The sequence below is a fragment of the Ischnura elegans genome, chromosome 3 (assembly GCF_921293095.1).
Source record: "Ischnura elegans chromosome 3, ioIscEleg1.1, whole genome shotgun sequence".
Lineage (NCBI taxonomy): Eukaryota > Metazoa > Arthropoda > Insecta > Odonata > Coenagrionidae > Ischnura > Ischnura elegans.
Genome location: NC_060248.1, coordinates 58,532,260 through 58,550,702, shown reverse-complemented (window position 1 = coordinate 58,550,702; position 18,443 = coordinate 58,532,260). Strand labels below are relative to the sequence as shown.

General features: G+C 39.2%; 1 protein-coding gene across 2 annotated transcripts in view; it reads right to left on the bottom strand.

The window, feature by feature from the left end:
- LOC124155858 (inter-alpha-trypsin inhibitor heavy chain H4-like) overlaps window positions 1-15,645 on the bottom strand; it is a 43,165-nt gene extending 27,520 nt beyond the window's left edge. The window contains exons 1-2 of one of the 2 annotated variants that reach the window (XM_046530010.1): window positions 13,226-15,645; window positions 12,843-13,140 (exon numbers count right to left, since the gene is read on the bottom strand). In XM_046530010.1, the coding sequence (XP_046385966.1) occupies window positions 12,843-12,971 (129 nt within the window). In that variant the 5' untranslated portion in view covers window positions 12,972-13,140; window positions 13,226-15,645. Of the gene's footprint in view, window positions 1-12,842 lie in introns of both variants that reach the window. The other variant, XM_046530011.1, reaches the window with a different exon arrangement.
- Window positions 15,646-18,443: the final 2,798 nt, after the last annotated feature.

Here is an 18,443-nt window from a genome sequence, read left to right as displayed (position 1 = left end):
CCCCCCCCCCCCCAGACACTCAAAAATATGCAAGATTTTTCATACGGTCCCATTATCATTGCGTTCGTTTTGTATTACGAGATATTCTTGTGCCCCCCCCTGAACAAAATCCTGGATACGGCCTTGCTTGTGCCCCCCCCCAGAAAGAAATCCTGGATCCGCCCCTGCTCTATTGCAACCTTGTCTGATGTTTCGTCAGTAACAGAGCTCTTGGATAATAGTGATACATTTTACTGAGTTCAATACTCTTTTTATTCCGTTGCTAGGTATAAACTGGTAATTTTCCCTAGGATATTTTAGCTTGGTGCACGGGCGTACCCAGCGGGGGGCAACTGCCCCCATAGAAGCGAAAATAAATTTAGTTAAAAAAAGTTATGAACAAATTCTCCTTTTGAAGAAAAATGATATTAGTGTATGACATGGAACTAAAATAAAAATCGATATTTTTTCAATCAAATTATTATAAAAACTAATAAATGGCTGTCATTATTTCCTTAAAATTTTGGTTTCATTGACCTTTCCTATGCAAAGAAGTTGCAACTTGAACGAACGACCACGGCTATTTTTGCCCTCTAATTCTGGGTACGCCAATAGTTTGATCAATTATTTATTGTAATGCATTATTATTTATTCATTGATTTGAAAATTTTAGCAAATAAATCTAGGTATTCCAAATCAGAGCGGCAAATCGTTATAAAACCTGTCGTATTTTCTCTGCTTTCTTCACATTCATTTTCTGATTCTTTCGACTTGCCTACGCATTCTTCTCATCAACATTCAATTTGTTTAGGTAAGCAGAAAAAAGCTTTATTCTTGCGGTCTCATCTAGGTGCTTTATGGGGACATGTATTTGCGTACTTCAGGAAGGCTAGAGAAGACCATTTTGATAATTTTTGTCGTATGAAAATGGGGTTGCAGCTCCTTAGTCACCTGCAGAGGAAATTTTCCCTGAGATAAATTTTAACGCTACAATGAAAGAAAAATCAATCAAATTCAGGTAGAAAATAAAAAATTCCAACTCCATAACTTATATTTTTTCTCCGGTAGATGTTTCAATTGTCAATATTGATAAACTAAGTGACATTAATTACCTAAGAAGCAGAATTGCTGCATCGATATCCAAAAAAGGTTCATAATATCTAAAAGCCATTGCATCCTCCCTTTAACATTCTACCGAAATATATGCTGTAATATCCGTAGAAAGTTATAATTCGTATAACATTTTTAAGTAGCCATGTACTTGTTACTCAAGTACTTACGTATACTATTCAATTAATTGCTATATAGTGTCAACGTTAGCCATTAAAAATTAATATCTTAAAATGATTATTCTATTTTTACTATATGAAATTATGTGGTTAAAGGGTTAGCTGCTTAGGCCCTACGAGACAAGATGGATATTGCATGAATATCCAAGTAATTGTGCATTATAGTTGTTCATTGTATGAATGTCAACAATGGATATTTTATTAGTATATGAAAAAGGGAATAGCGCATATTCGTTGGATATCCATAAATGGTTTTACGGATATGCTGAATATCTAATGAATATTAAGGAATTTATTTGTTAACATTGACTAGATATTGCATGGCTATTATCTGCTTCTTAGGAAACTAATTTGTAAGTTAGTACAACAATTCGAAAATCTTTTCCAAGTCATGAGATGTGAAATTTATGATGTCAGCATTAAATATATGCTATAGTTTTCTTAAATCTTTATTCGAAAGTATTTTTGTCTACCGTTATAAAAAAAGCTACTTTATATTATTTTTTCCTGTGAAGAATATGACTCTCGATTTCGGGTTTCTTTTCTAAAATTGAATGAAGGAAGCATATTTCGTTTTTACGCGTTAAATTTTGATTTTATTATTCTTTCTAAATTAAATTACTTTTTGGTATTTTTATGCTTAGTAAAAATACATTCTTATGAATGTTGGCTCAACATGTACACCCTTATTTTCTATGCTTCTATTTATGTTAGTCCTAAAAGATTCATGAATACTTTATAGTCTCTTGCTCATTTGGTTAAGCTACTGCTATGTTTTATTCTAGTGTTCTACCGATTAAGGTAGGTTTGCATGAAGTATCTTAGAAATATTCTTATAGTCTCCCTTCATGGACCTTCCTCTTCAATTTTCTGTAAGGCCTACTCCCTATTATTCCATCTGAAAATCCCATTCTCTTCCTTCCCCTCCCTCGTTTACCTAACATTCTACCCTCTGACACTGTTTTCAGGATCCTCTCCCCGCTACATACTCGCTCTATCCATACCTTCTGCTCCTCCATGTCTCATCTAGAGGCTGCCTCTCCTCACCCACCATGTCCATGTTTTCTATAGCCGAGTATGAGGGTTCTGGGTGAACCCTTCGTAGGATACAACTCACCGGGGCCGGGAACCAAGCCCGTGGCTTATACGCCCAATCACCCGGGGAGGGGCTGGAGAAGAAGGAAAAAGGAAAGAGGCGTCGCCGCGATAGGAGCCCGTCGACGCCTCTGGGAGAGGAAAGGTGAGGAAGGAACGGGACGAGGGAAAAACACCCCAACGCTATAGAAGCGAAGGGGGTCCTACTATTAGCGAAACCAAGCATACGCAATTAATGTGCCAGCGATTTTAGTGGGTTTTCCTATAAGGAAGAAAAATCCATCGATCAAATCGCTAGATAAGTGCTTGTTGACAGCTAATTTGGAAATCATCTTATTTCTGATCCAATCATTGTCAGCAGAAAATGGCGTAGTGACGCGTGTTGATTTGAATCCACCTCGCCTAGCAGTCTATTTTTACGCACCTGAAGTTAGCCCTACGTGATGAGAATTTGTTCATTCTAATCGCGCTTGGAGTGAAAGAAGGAATACATGCCAAACAATGGTTACTCTTAGGTGAGAGGGAATAACAATGGAATGAATCACAAAGAAGATAAAATTCTTCCAAGCTTTTGCAATAATGCAAATTTCTTGGATTGAACGTTTTGTGAGAATGAAGAGAGTGGAATGGAAAAAGGTAAAGCTAAATTAAGAAAGTGTTTGACGCTTTCAACATTTGAAACTAAATCCGGACTTCGTATTTGGTAAGTGATGGAAAAATGTCGCTCAAAATCGATTTTTTTATCGAAATGAAAACCTCGACTTTTCAGCAAAAATTTGAATCGTAAGATCGATTTTTTTAAAATCGAAGGTTCTTTTTAAATACACTTTCTACAGAATAATTTTTATTATAAATTTAAAAAACGCTCAAAATAAATATTTGAAATGAAAAGAAAATCCCAAAAAATCTACTCAGAATACATACTTGAATTATTATTGGTAAAATTTTCAAATGCATGCACATTTTAGTTTTGGGATCGCCGCTTGAAACCACTGAAAATCGGATTCGCTGAATTGTTTTAGAAAGATCAACTGATTGAGATGCTTTCTTGACGATCGAGGGAGCGCCTTTCCAATTTTACTAGCCTTAGAAAAATGTTTTCCGTATGTGATGGATGTCGTTATCATAGGCCGGTATTGGCGCTTCTGTAATCGAACGAAATTATCAAGATCGAATTTGAAAAATCGAGTTTGGATATTGAGAGGAAATTGAGAAAATCGAAGATCAATTTTCTCAATTTCCTCGGTGTTTCATTATTATAACTCAATATTCGATTTTAATCGAAATCGATATTTCCCTCTCTAATCATATTCCTCCCCGTAAAATATATTTTTTTCGCAGAAATCAGTCTTCAATGTTTTTTCAACTTCACATTTAAACTCAAAGTAAAGTTAACTTAATTATTGGCGCATTTGGAAACCCCTTTAGTTAAGCGTACGGAGCCGCCTTGGGAAGGACAAGAAATAAACCTCTACTTACTCTATAAAGATATACTGTACCCTACGCCGACGAGAACTCCATCTTAAACAGAGCCAGACGAAGTAACACACCCACATATGGAGGAAAAGTCGATTCTGATTACAATCGAAATGCCTCGTTCATATTACGATTGTTCCGGCAATCGTTGGAACTATTGTGCATTCACACAACGATTGTTAAAACCTATGTTGCCCTCTAGTGCTGACGTCTAAAGAGAACGAGAAATTGACGGTTAGCAAAGCTGTTGAGGTATGCGGGGCCAATATATTACTTTGTTCAACGTGTATTTAACGAATAATTTTTCTTCCGCACATATTCTTCCTTGCTTGGACAAATCCATGAAAAAAATAGAGCGAAAGGAGCTTCACGAACTTTTCGTCTTTCTGTTGTCGCTTCCTCTTCCGGTCTCCCAGCGCCTAACCATCGCAAAGTGACAACGTTCGGAACTAAAGTAACTATCGTCAGGACATACATTCACACTGCTAGTTCGGCCAACTATCGTTAGGACGATCGCTCGGACAATCGTAATCTGAACGAGGCATTAAAAAGTCGAGCTTTTCATTTCGATTAAAAATCGATTGCTCGAAAAGTCGATTTTGTCCGACATTATTCCATCGCTAACTGCACGCTACGGCGAGGAGAATTCCATCTTGAACCGAGCCAGACGAACCCACTGGAAAGGTGTCTGGACCACAAGTCTGGCATCCTCACCTCCTCCCGCCTCTATATCCTGAGCCAAAAATATACCGACTCTTGATCGATAATCTCTCCGACCGTATAAGGTGGCTGTCGTCAGTCAATACTGGACATGCTTCGTCGGCCATTCGTTCCAACGGGAATTGATTTAGCACCTCACCGAATGATTTTACCCGCCAATATTCTTGTTTTCCTTATAGCCGAACGTTGATATTCATATATAATCATTTATGAGACAAGATTCCTCGCTGGACAAAGCCTTTTCCACTCGTGATAAATTCCAGACGTGTCTGTCTTTAGCACACCTTTATGAGTGACCGGGCATCGACGATCGATCGCTGACCCTTTGATGGGAGCGCATGTTTATGTTAATGCATTAAAAAAAAACGATGGGACCACCTTCAGCTCGAAACCGTTTGAATAACCAGACGTCTTGGTATGCTGTGATGAGTTTTGATAGATCTTCGTTCCTTCCCGTCCAAAGCAAAAATACTTCTCTGTCTGCGGAGGGAGGAATTATTTTATAGAAGGAAGACTTCGAAAAATGTGATTTTAAATTTTATGTAATCAATGGTTGGGATACCGATTGTGACCGCTTTACAATTCTGAGAGAAAGTATTAATGGGCTTCTCCACGTAGGGTTCAGAGTGAGTAGACTTGTAGTAATTTCTCATAATAGTGCTTATTTTGATCGTATAGCTGATGCGTGGGTATAAGAAAGCTATAATGATTGGCATTGTTGCCTGACTTCAATGAGTGCGCTGCAAAGTTTTGCATCAAAGATGACTGCCAAATGTATATACTGACTCGCTTTCGCTTGCCTGTGGCCTTTTTCTGGTCACTCTACCAGTCCTCACAATTTTTGTCTGCCGATAGTTCTTATGGGCATCTTTTTTCTCAGTGACATCTAACCTACTTAAATTGAATCCTAAGCATAGCAAACAGTTTTGCTATTCAGGCTTTCTGACCGTTTTAAGGTGTACTCAAGCTGTAAGAACTGCTGAAGGTGTTGTAGGTGTTTGCAAGGTGGCTGCCGAAATGACTTTGGTGTCATTAACAAGCTTCTCAGTGATTTTCAAATTCCTCATCGACTTTTTTATCCCTGAATGCCCCCAAAAAGTAGCGGCAGCAGTGAAATAGAGAGAAAATTTAGTTTTTTGACAATTTTTTAAAGGGTTTCAGACGATTTTAGAGGGGGTCGATTTTACGACTTTTTGTCATATCTCGTCTCGTTTACTCCAAACATTAGTATGAGTGAGTGAGTGTTCAGAAGTGAGTTTTAATAGTACGTATATAGATAATATACTTTCCTAGGGGCTCAGTCCCACTACACACGGATTTTTTCCCCTACCAATTTTCGTTTTATGTGCTATGTAGCAAACGTTAACCTTGAGTTATCAGTTCTGTGCATTAATCTAAGACTACCAACTTAGATGAATTTTTCGGGCTGTAAACTATTACTTTCTCACTGTCGTAGTTTATTCATCCGACCCTAAAAAAATCGCAATCATAATCGTTAAGTACCTAACATGCCACAGCTGAGACGAGAAAATTATGGAATAGGATTTTTAAGAAATAGATAATTTTGTTTCTAGCATGAGAACCTCTTGTGAAAATGTCATTTTTAAAGTCAGTATCTTCTTTAATATCTCGTTCAATTACGACTTCTTTACGCCGGAATAGTTAATATTTTTTATAATATACTATTAATAGTGGATCTAAGAATCTGACGAAGATAGATTGATTTCTTCATCATGACCTCAATTTTTATAGTAAATAATTATTTCTTGGAGTGTAGGTCAGTGAAATGAAATTCAAAATGTTTGCCGACGTTTCGATATTATATTATATCTTCATCAGGGCTTATTTGCGTTTTTTATCGATTGTGATCTGAATCTGACGAAGGTGTTTCGAGGTATCAAAATGAGGCTGCTGTTCAATTAATCGTGCTCGTTTGTTCTATCATTTATAATTTTCAATTGGATCATCTATACATCTAAAATTCTAAAAAGTACGACATGGGATGAAAATATTCAAATTAATAATCAATGGTTATGGTTTAGCTTTTGGTTAACCCACCCAACCTGAATTGAAATCCCAGTTCATAGGAAACGAGTGCGTCTGTCATCGTTCCTTCTTTACTATTTCCATTTACCCTCTTTGCATGAATAGTTTACAATTATAGCAATAATTCTGTGATGTCATTGATATTAAAATATAAGAAAATTATTATTCAGTTACTTCAGCAATTAGTTACCTAAAATATCTTTCAGCCATCTCAAATTTTAGACCTTTATACAAGTGGAAACTTTCTCGATCAGTAATGGTCTTTTTTTTAATCTGCAGTAATATCTCTTTAATCGGTAATGTTCAGTGTTTAAATCCCAGAATCCACGCGAATGAGTTCCTGTAAGATATATCCTATCACAGATAATTATTGTTAGTCGTGAGAAAAAACAAGAAAAAGGAAAGTTGTGGGCGTGTTATTATTAGATATTAGATCATTCTTGAGTGTATTAGTCCGTTTCACTTAAAATGTAACACGAAAGGTTGCACATTGTCCACATATGAACCGAATATAGCTAAAATGAATGTTTTTAGAATTTCTAATCTCAAAATCTCTTATCACATTGATCAAGTGATTAATTATTTTCAAGAATTTTCATTCAAAATTTCACTCTTTGATTAAAATAAAGATCAATGTTAGGAAATTTAGTCGCTTAATTAGTTAGGAGAAAAATTGATTGAAGAAACCTACATAAATACATGCTTACAAGTATGGTTTTATGTTGGTTTTACCGAATCCCAATGTCCGCCAAATGAAGGGGAGCCAATTTTCATCCCTATCGGAGCGTTGAAGTCACCGAAGGTTGAAGTGTGTCAAATAAAATATATGTAACATATGTGTAGCATATGCAATGAGCACTTAAGTAAAATTCAGTTTCAAAATTGACAGTCATTAACTGTAGTTTTTGTTCTTGATTCCTTATCTTATCAAGATTTTTCTCTTTAAGCAGAGGCTCATTGTAAATCATGTTTGGTTGAATGATAGCAGCACTTGCAAATGTGTAAAATTAGGCTGATCATGCGTTTTTAACTTACCAAAATACATACGCAATACCGCTGATTTAAGGGCCGTAACAATACACTTAACTTCCTAAGCAATTGTTTTCCTTCATTAATTCATTTCACGTGGAGCTCATTAAGCCAAACTAGCTACTAGTCATTCGATCGAAACTTAATAAACCGCGTCAGGTGCATGGTGACATTGCATCAGGTATTGATTAGATTGGCGTCGTAAATGAGGAGTCGTCTCTATGTGTCTGCGGTTGTGGTTAACTGGATTTCTGAGAAAGTTGAAAGAGAAGTTCGTTGGCCTGGTTACCTGACCCTACTCGTTCTTTTGTATCATACTGTGCCACGGTTCGATCAATTCCTTTGTTTGCTCTGTAAGTTTTTATACTCAGAAAAATCAGTACCAAATTGAAGTTTTATTAGTGGCTGGAATATTAGAGATACAGGCGGAGAATAATGCCTCATTTAAAAATACGGGCTGTTTGGTCTATGCATGAGTGTGGAAATAATAGGTTATAATCGAGGAGTGTTTTTAAAACAGCCACTTTCTAAGGATTATCGTAAAAAGTGGCGTGTAAAACATCCGAGCTGTTAGTGACATAATAATTATTGTACTAGTTTAATACTATATTTCTATTCTGAGAAATTTTTATTAGACATCCATGACATTTATTTTAATTATAAAATTATCGTTTCCTTTAAAAATTACTTCTACTAGCGTCACATTTATCTTGGGCCTACGATAAATATCGTCATTAACGTTAATGGAATTTTCTCTTTCTGGACTTGTGTAAAAGGTTCTGATGTTGTTTTAGGCTGTTAGAGAGAGTTGACTTACGTGTTGCCAGAACGGTTGATAGATTCTTGTGAAATAATCGAGATTTAAAAGTTTTAGTTTTTCGATTCATGGGCGAGTAATTGGTATGTAACGATAACGATATGAGTCAGTAAAAATTGATGTTGTCGTGACTTAATATATGCTTGTGGCTGAGATAAATATTTTCTAATTTTTACATTGGCTTTCGAACTTCGATGCAAAGTATTAAATACTTTCATGTTTTACGCAAAAAATATTTTTTTCATATTTCATGTTAAAAATGAAAACTAGAATTCGTTGTACTTACTTCAAATGACAGTAATTGGTTAACTGTTATTAGTGTATATTTATCATTAGGATAGGACCAACTTTTTCCCTAATTGTAGCCAAAGCGAGGGAAGTTCAATGCTGTGTCGATATGCTAGATTGACTCGATCCAATTCTGATTCGAAATCGTTTCTTGAAAAAATTCTAAAAAACAGCGAGGCCAAAAAAATAACTCTTACCAATTATTTATCGGTATCTTAATGCAGTACCAATCAGAATTAGGGTCTTGGAGATAAAAAATGTTATAGATCAACGATGAAAAATCATTCCAGGCTGAAAACTTTGTTTTAGCTCTACATTCGATGGAGTAGACACTAGGTAACTGTCAGAATGTTAGAGTTAGAGTTCTTTTGTTTAACATGCAAACCACGAAGCTTTCATTTCCTTCAATTACTCATGAAGAACCTTAACGTGAGCATATAGGTGTTTGTTAATTGAAAAACCTAGAAGCCGTAAGTGGTACTCACTATTTAGTCTGTTACTTGGTGAAATTCTGTGTTTTCAACAATGAATGACTGCAATACTTCACATTAGGCTAATGTTTATTCCCGACTGGTTGTGATTCTTATGTTATGATCCAGGAAACAGTTCCCTTGAAAATTAGAGCTCAGGTCTTAATGTTTTACATTGCATTTGGTAACGTTAAATGTGCTATTCGAACGGAATTGTCCCACAGGAAATTCATTGTGAAGTCTTCGTTGACTTTGAAAAATTTTATCTCGTAAATTTTTGGGGAAATAAAATCCTTTGTGAAGGCTTTCGCGGTATGGTGATAGGTTTACGGGACATACATCGCGAGTCCGTCTTCGTAGACGACAGTTTCGCTGGCGTTGCAGCTGACTTCTTCAGGTCGATGAAGCGAAAGTCGGCGAAAAACTGTCTTCCGCGAAGATGGACACACACCGTGCCTATCCCATAAAACTCTCCGCCGAATTTTTGGGGAATATATTAACTGTGCGCCTCTCTCTCGCTTAACCTCATATCTACCGACAGTGTCATAGTGAAATAGCATGAAAAAGTGACTCTTTTGTGAATATTCGACCGATTTCATCGCAGGGCCCAGTGAGTCACTCGAGCGACGAAACAATCGCTGGAGATAATTGCCCTCTGAGAATAGGAGTCCCTCTCGCCGAATACCCTCATAAATATTCAATGCGATCCTGATTCACCTTTTGCTCAGCAGTAGGCGAAATTTTGGAGGCGCACGGGCGCGCCCTTCTGAATAAATACTATTTAGCTTATGAGAGATCCAGCCTGAAAAATGGCGCGAATCAGTTTAAAAACTATCGGTAAAAAATAATGAGGAATTAAGGTTTAAAAAAAACAACAATTTACTAACGGCAGATTTTTAATTTTACTGACCTCTGACTATGTAATTGGTAGGAAATGAAGTGGATTACAATAAATTTATTTCAGAATTAGGAAATCCTTTCGAATTCAGCGAAACAAAATTTTGGCAGGAAGGTAGACGCTATTGAATAACAAAAAACGCCTTAGCGCAAACATTTCAAGTATTTTGTAGGTGAAAGCGTACTGTCTTTTTAAACATTATTTTTCTCTCCTAAAAGGTAAATGCAGAGCATTTTTTCATCAAATTGTTACATTTGAATGTGATAGTGTCGTCTGTGCTTTTTATATGCCTTTAGTATCTGCAAACTCTGGCAGAAATGAAATTGAGTTATAATTTGACCCATGCATTGTAGTAGAGAGGTCCACAAGGTAAGTAAAGAGGCAACTGAAAAACTAATGTTTACCGTGAATAATTGGCAATCCGTGCCTCCAGATGACAAATGTGAAGGATATCTATGAAAAAAGAGGTTACATGTGCATGCTCAATTTTAATTTACCATATGTTACGACAGGAATCCACCTCGAGGGAAAATTATTTTCAAAATTCTAAATTTCGGAAAGAGGTTATGTAATCAAATAGACTATCAGGCGTTGCTCGGGAAGTATAGTACCCAGAGAAGCGGCAGACTTGGATTTCATGGTCATATAGCAATATCCTTTGAGTTATGTTTTCACTGTGACTGTGTCAATCTAACGATTTGGTCGTTGGATTATTCTTCCTCATAGAATGATCCTCCAAGATCGTTAGGACCTTAATGGCTTGCCGGGTTTCGCTTATAGTAGGGCCCGCTTCTATAGCGTTGAGGTGTTTTTCCCCGTCCCATTCCTTCCGCTCCTATCTTATCCCAGAGGCGTCGACGGGCTCCTATCGCGACGGCGCCTCTTTCCTTTTCCCTTTCTCTCCAGCCCCTTCCCGGGTGATCGGGCGTATAAGCTACGGGCTTGGTTCCCGGCCCCGGTGTGTTGTATCCCTGAAGGGTTCCCCTTGAATCCTCATACTCTTTGTGACTGTGTCACGAGGTGTCCGTACCCGTCAGGGTGTCTTACCGCTGGCATTGTATGACGTAGCAAATAATAATGGGAAAACGACGCCAATCGCATATTGGACGTGGCCGAAAGTAGCACCACGGATTTTGGGAGCATGAGATGCACTTTTGAATAAACTTTGGTCGCAATCTGTGCAGCCGTATGGAAACGGATAGCGGACAGACGTACATACATCCTCTTCCCAGGATATCCCAGGTTGGACACACACAGTACAAGACACAATTAAAGATAAAAAAGACTCATATGACTAAATTTTCGGTGGCACCTTCCACCTTACTCGGAGTTAGGAAAAAGACTGACGAAGACTCTCCTATATATATTATATAGATGATGAGAAAGAAATTCCACGTGTGAAAAAGAAATTGAAGCTAATGGATACACTATGGTTGGAAAAGACTCGGGGAATGGCTACAAGAAGTGTTTTTTCAAGTAATCTCGCTGGATTGTCTTACCTGGGTCATCGAGAGGGCTCAGAATAAAATATTGCATAACACATGTGTTACTGGGAAACTTAAGGAAAACTTAAAAAAGGAATGGTGTCACATTTTTTTTAAGGAAAAAGAACTTTGAAAAACATTCGACCTTTTAAAAGAAAGTTTGGAAACCACACGACCCATCATGGGAAGTAGGAATCAAGCCTTTTAGAATAAAGTCGAAAATGTGGATGTAAACGAACTCTATGGTCCAATATTCGCCTTCATTACGTGTCAGACACTGGCGTTATGATCGCTATTGCTGGTTAATGGGAGTTTCACCATCGTGAGATCAATTTTTAATGAAATTTATTAAAAAAATATATCGTAATATTTAAGTATATATGTATATTTATCTTGTCTTTCATTTCTTCTATTTATTAATATTTTCATTGTGTACCTCCAAATAACTTGTATTTCGTTGTTTGCTTATCGCTAGCAACCTTATTGTACGAGGTACTTTATTTATTTCACCATTTCGATGAATGTTACTAATTTTATTGAATGAGGTCGAATTAATAGTGAGAACGCACTTTGGAATTTAAGAATAATTTAGTAGTTCGTGAATTTACATAATTTTACAAGCGAGTCATATCAATGGAGTAGCAATTGAGCATTTTTATGTCCTGTGTATAAAGTTGTCCGAAGCAAAAATTCAACCTAGATGTGATCAAAAATTTGAATCACCTATCATTATAATTGATTTGCATACCTTACTATCCTTACGTGTATTAAAGGCTGTATTAAAAACACGAGGTACAATTTGGTGATTCCATTCTACACATAAACTAAAAGAAATGTCAGGTACCATGGTACCTGTTCAATAAAAAATGACTTTTAGGTAGGTACCTGAAAATAAATGGGTGGAATATAATAAAGTTTTTCCCTTCATTTTTGATAAAATGAGCTTCCACGAGGTCCAGCCTGAGAAAATGGAGTTAAACCTTTCTACACTACAGTCAACCTACGCGCTCTACGCATCCAAAAAATCTCTCGTGGGAACGACGCGTCTACGAGTGAATAAAAAACATGACGAAAAAATTGGACAACACTAGTTTAGGAGGATGAAGCCAGTGGGAGCCGGTATATTCTTATTAAGAGAAGAGGTCGAGTGATGTGGATAGTCTCGTCTCAAGACCTCACTCGTCGAGGGAAAATGTTTCTTTTTTTCCGAAGAGTCAGGCCCCCCACCTACCGATAAACACCGCCACTCACCTGCGGCGCCCCCCCTTGGGTGGCAAAGGTCATCACACCCGGCACAGTCATCAGAACCAAGGACGCCGCCACGAAACCGCGGAGTCTGCCGAGGACCCCCCCCGCCGCCGGCCGCTCGTTCGCCGTCATCTTCTCGCCGGTGCCTCCGGGAAACCTCCTGGTAGAGGTGGCGATAATGATTGGATTGGGGAGGTCCACCAAACACCGCTTTCTTCTTCCGTCCTTACCGCGAGACTCAAGTACACGAGTACTCCACGTCGCTGGCCCACTCGCTGTTGCTGCTACTCCGAGAGTGAGACTACCAGGAAAAATTAGTATCCTTCTTGTTTTTTTATGCTATTTTTGGATTTCTTTTTTTTTTAACTCTTCACTAACACACTCACACGGTCAAAGAGAGACAAGCGGTCAGTCTCTTGCTGGTCTTGTCCCCCGTCGTCGTCCGGTTTCTGGTTTGTCTCTCGCACTCTCTTGCCGGTTGCGTAAAAAAAATATGTATGGTAGGAGAGAGGTGGAGATGGAGGTGGTGATAAAGGAGAAATTTAAAAGAAAAGAAAGTTGAAAGGAATTGGTGATACCGGTGGTCACCTATCCCCGCAACACGGTTGCTAACGCAAACGGGGAAAAAAAGTAAAAGGCGAGCTCACAATGAAAAAAAAGTGTCGACTGAAATTTCTTTAAAAGATGACTCTCAGCTTTGTGTATCAATAAATAGGCAACTAATAATAAGCGTCTTTATTCTAACCATGAATGTTAGAAATTATTGTCGATTTTGGCTGATTGGCACTTGCGGTTGCAATTAATTATTTCAGTATCAATCTTTTTTTCTAGAGGCTCTTAAATTATTTCCAGCATACGCGTAAAAAATTGGAAAATTTGTTCACTTCGGCTGCGAACTCAACGAGTCATATTAGTTCAGAATGATTCCAGGAAATGATGTCCCACGGTGAACATCCGCAGTTCCATCTCACTTATTTTCCAGTCAAATGGACATCAGGCTTTACCTTCCTACAATTTCTTTCAAATATATATAAATGTAATTATCACACTAATCACTCCTGTTGGAACACTTTTGATCCTTAATAAAGCTACAATATCACTGATTACACTCATGTAGCGTTAGGAACATCACACTTGGATGGCAAAAGGTTATCTTTTAAGGTCAGTTTCACTCAATCCTCACTCAATCAAGTTTCCTTGTTGTGAGTAAAGGAATCAGTATTCGATCTTCTTCGTTTTATAGAGGAAAAGCCACTTGGTTCAGGGTTGTTATGCTTGCTTAACTTAATGCAATGATTCCTTTTCCATTCGTTGACCAAAAGGGAATCATTTACTTTTTGAATCAATTCCCGGGGACTCGAGAAATATGGTTTATGCCAGGCGGCTGGTAACTAGACTGCGACAAAAAGGCGTTAAGATGGGGTATTCTATCATCAAAGGAAATCACTCATTTTACGAAAGCGGAGTAAATCGTCCGTTCAAGAGAGGGAAAAATGACAAATCACGGCTTTATGTTTAATTAGAGAGAGTCACTCGTGGGAATAAAATTCGATTAACACTTGGTAAATAACCTTTCGAATGTAGTCTTGCTAATCCCTTTCAAGTTTTCCAAAACCGCAAGGCGAAGACCAACCGGCACAGTGACTTGGAAGAGTGGCGTGAGGCTGTAAAAAAATACACGCGTATCCCGATTGCCCTACCACACTGTGTATTCACACGCACGACCGGCGACCTCCTCTTACTATGCCACTTTTTTCCGCACTCTAAAGTGCTCGTGTCCTCGTACACGCGATGCCCGGTTGGCGACGCCCAGCAGCCCTGCAAAGCGGCTGACTGAGTGATGCTCGAGCCGACGATAACCCCTCGGAGTGCTCCCCAGCAAACGGCCCAACAAACTCTTTTTCCCACCTCCCGTGAAAATTTGTATGCTTTCCTCACTTGTCACTCAGCACTTGCACGTGGACGGTGTGTTTTCTTCTTCCTTTACTCAATTTTGCATCTCCTGGCAAGCTCGCGACTATTGAGGCGGGAAGGCGGTATGTCCGAGCCGATTCGTGACTGGATTGCGGGAAAATGGTGTTGTTTGGTTCGAGCAAACACTGGTGGCGGAATTAATAAACTTCAATTGACTTGGATGGAAAAGGAACATGCATCACACTGTGCTGCATTAGAGAGATCACTTTCCTCTTCTATTTCAAATCCTTTGGTGTCCTCCACTTTTCTTCTTGGTTTTTCTCCTTTACACTGATTTAATCTTAAAAATAGGTCACAATAATAATCTCTTCTGCCACTGAAGAGTGCTTGTTCTTTACAATCCTGCTGATTTCTTGATGGCAATGAGTGAGATGTAGGAGAGATCCGTCTTCTCTGCTATCTGAATCTTTTTATTCCACACCACTAGTGTCTATGTGAGTCTTCCTTTTCACACAGATTCAATCTTAGGAGAGATTAAAATATTCCCTTCCACAACTTCCTCCCCTGAAAAGTGGTTATTCTTACAATCGTCGTGATTTCATGATGGCAATGAGTAAGATGTATGAGATATCTCCATTCTCTGCTATTTGAATCCTTTGTTCCACTCCAATAGGGTCTTCTGAGTCTCTCCTCCTTTCCAAAGATATATGTGATCTTAGAAGAGGTTACAGCATTCTCCTCCACCGCTGGAAAGCACGTGTTCTTGGCACTCAAGGCGATTCGATAGTGATGACGGGAGGGGAAGGATTGTTCGCGAGCGGGGAATTCTGGGTGCCGATGGCTTTGCAGACACCTTCGTCCCTTGGACCTCTGCGGGGGAATACAGGCGCCATCCCAAAGGCTCTGCAAGGCAACCTTTCCCCCACCCCTCCCCCACTCACCCCACCACTCACCCTTCTCCCGCTCCTCCTCCTCCCGGGAGAGTGTACGGCGCGGTGCGTTGCTGGGCGTGAGGCGGCGGCGCCTAGCCGGCGTCTTAACCGCGGTTCCCCCTCTTTAACAATTCCCCTCCCACCAACCCAGTCCCTCTACGCCCACCTTATTAAAAGCCCGACCGACCCACTCTCCAGTGGGTTTTCTCCTTCGGAGTTTTCGTAATCCCATAGACGACAGTGTGCGCGAGTTTATGTATACATGTGTGTCTTGTGTGTTTGAGGAAAAAAATATGTAAACGCGCGTGTGCTTTATGAGCCTGTTTGACGCCGGTTTCCCCGGCTATATTACGTCGCGAGAGACCTTGCCGCTTTAAAGGTTATTTTTTTCCTTCGGCAATTTATTGCTCTTCTCGCTTGATGGGCAAGTATGGGCCAGGTTTTTTTTCTCTGAGGGAGATGCTACTCTGTCGGATTAGTACCTATAAATACCCGTGGCTGAAAAGTATCGCACCTGATTCTAGTTAGTCCGAAAAATAAATTTCATCTATTGATTATGGTCCAGGGCTGCCTGCTCTGTCAGGAATTTGAAAAAAATCCGCAGGTTGATCTACGTTTGCAGAATGGGCGAGGTTTTTTCTCTGTGAGAGATGCTACTCTCTCGGATTAGTACTTACACCTTTTGCCGAAAAGTATCGAATGGATTCTTATTGGTCCGAAAAAGAATTTTCACCTACAGATTTTGGTTCTGGGGTATCCGTCTTGTCAGGTATTTAAAATAATCCGCAATTGAAGTTGATTTCCGGGGTTTTTATACTGTGGGAATTGTTTATTTTAGTGAAGATTTTTTCCCACAATTTACTGCTTGACACGACCGATGAGCGATTACGGATTAAGAGTTTTATTTTAGAAGAGAAACCACTTCAGCGCAACAAATATAGCAGCGAAATCGCATTGATTTTTTCCGGACTCTAATAGCATATTCCAAGACCTAGATTCAGTTTCTGTCGACAGGAAATGTTAATGACACTATAGATCTTTTGGCTAGCCATTGGCGCGGGTGATGAATTGTGGTATCTCTGTGTTGAATACTGGAAATACGGCTAATATGGCTTTTAAAAATTGCGGAGGCTTTTAACAGATTTAAGATCTAGGCCGTGAGATCGTGAACGAAGTACACCCTAAAATAATTATTGTGAATCATTAAAATTACCTCAGCGATATCTTCCATGTGAGAGGGGTTTGACTTTTGTTTTAATAGTTCATTGCAGATGGCTCTGCTCTCCCTAACCCCGTGATAGATCCTAAAGACCACCCTCGTTCTCGCAATTACTTTGGCCGCACCTGACAAAGACCTAGTTAGCGCTCGTATTACTGAATAAGATTAGGACGTTGCCTCAGTAATGAAGAGAGGATCCGGTAGATAATCGTATGGATCTAGAATGACGCACCATATTGGTCACCTTATTAGGTCAGCTTCTGTTCTCGCAACGCTCAAGAGGGACTAGAGATTGGGATGACAAGTCCTGTAGAGGGTTGCTATGATTTTATCACCCAATGGACGATCTAGATTTTATTATATTTTTCTTGGTAATCTATGAGACTGTGTTATCTAAGGTCATGAAAATGGGACAAATAAGCGTTAAATCGGTGATTGCAAAAAGCACCTCAGTGCCGCGTCCTTACTTCCCTGAAGTTACAGCGCTTGCATTAGGTAGGCGTGCGAAAGAATCAGAGGAACAAGGGACCTCATGCATAGTATATACACCAGGGCTCAATCCTTGAAAATTATTTCTTCATTTAATTAAGTAGATTTTCCACTTTTTCGTCAACTCAATTCATTTTGAGGGATTCCAATTTAAACTTGGAAGGATATATATTTGCTCTGCGATCCACTTTTCCGCTATCAGCAAAGGTGATAATTTATCGGGGTAGATATATAATTGAAGTTAGTTTCTTTCTTGTTGGTAATGTCAGTTGTCTCCCTGGTTTTAAACTACGAGGGCTCAAATGATTCGTACCAATTTTAAGTAGTTACCCTGCACAGTTACGGCTTGAAAGGAGTTAGTTCGTCAAGCAATGAATGCTGGACAAGTGAAAGAAAGATAAACATGCACTGGCTGGCCTAGTTGTGGAAACCGTCACTTTTTCCTCGTTATCTGTGATAACCACTTCTTTTCACTGGTTCCTGGTGACCATTAACTGGAGATGCGCGAGAAGCACCCGGTCAACACTTGGGCTGTTCTAAAAGACGGTAGTGTTGAGTCAGAACGGAGAAACGAGTCCCTCAGCCCTCCACGCCGCTGACCGCTGGACTTGATACTGACTTGTGAGGGCTGAAGGAAGCAGATGCATCATCGAGTGATGGGAGGGGTGGACAATCCGAAACCCGCCCCCTTCCACCCACCCCTTCTCCCCTCTCCATAGCTCCGCCTCAATGGAGGACGCTGAGGCCCGAATGTGGAAACGACAGCATTTTTTTTGCTCCTCCGCGAGAGCACAACATTTCCTTTGGTGTCACTTCCTCCTTTGCAGACTAATGTATTTCCTCGTCTTATGTTCGCCTATGTGTTGACGGAAAAATCGTTTTCGATTAAAATCGAAACTCGAGTTTTAAATCTAATACACTACTAAATGTCAAGTTGATCTCGTATATTTCATTCTGTATCGAACTCTGTTCAGAAAAACAAATCACTTGTACCCCTTGGCTTCTTAACCTTAATATAAAAAAATAAATAGAACTTGCGATCCGAAACCT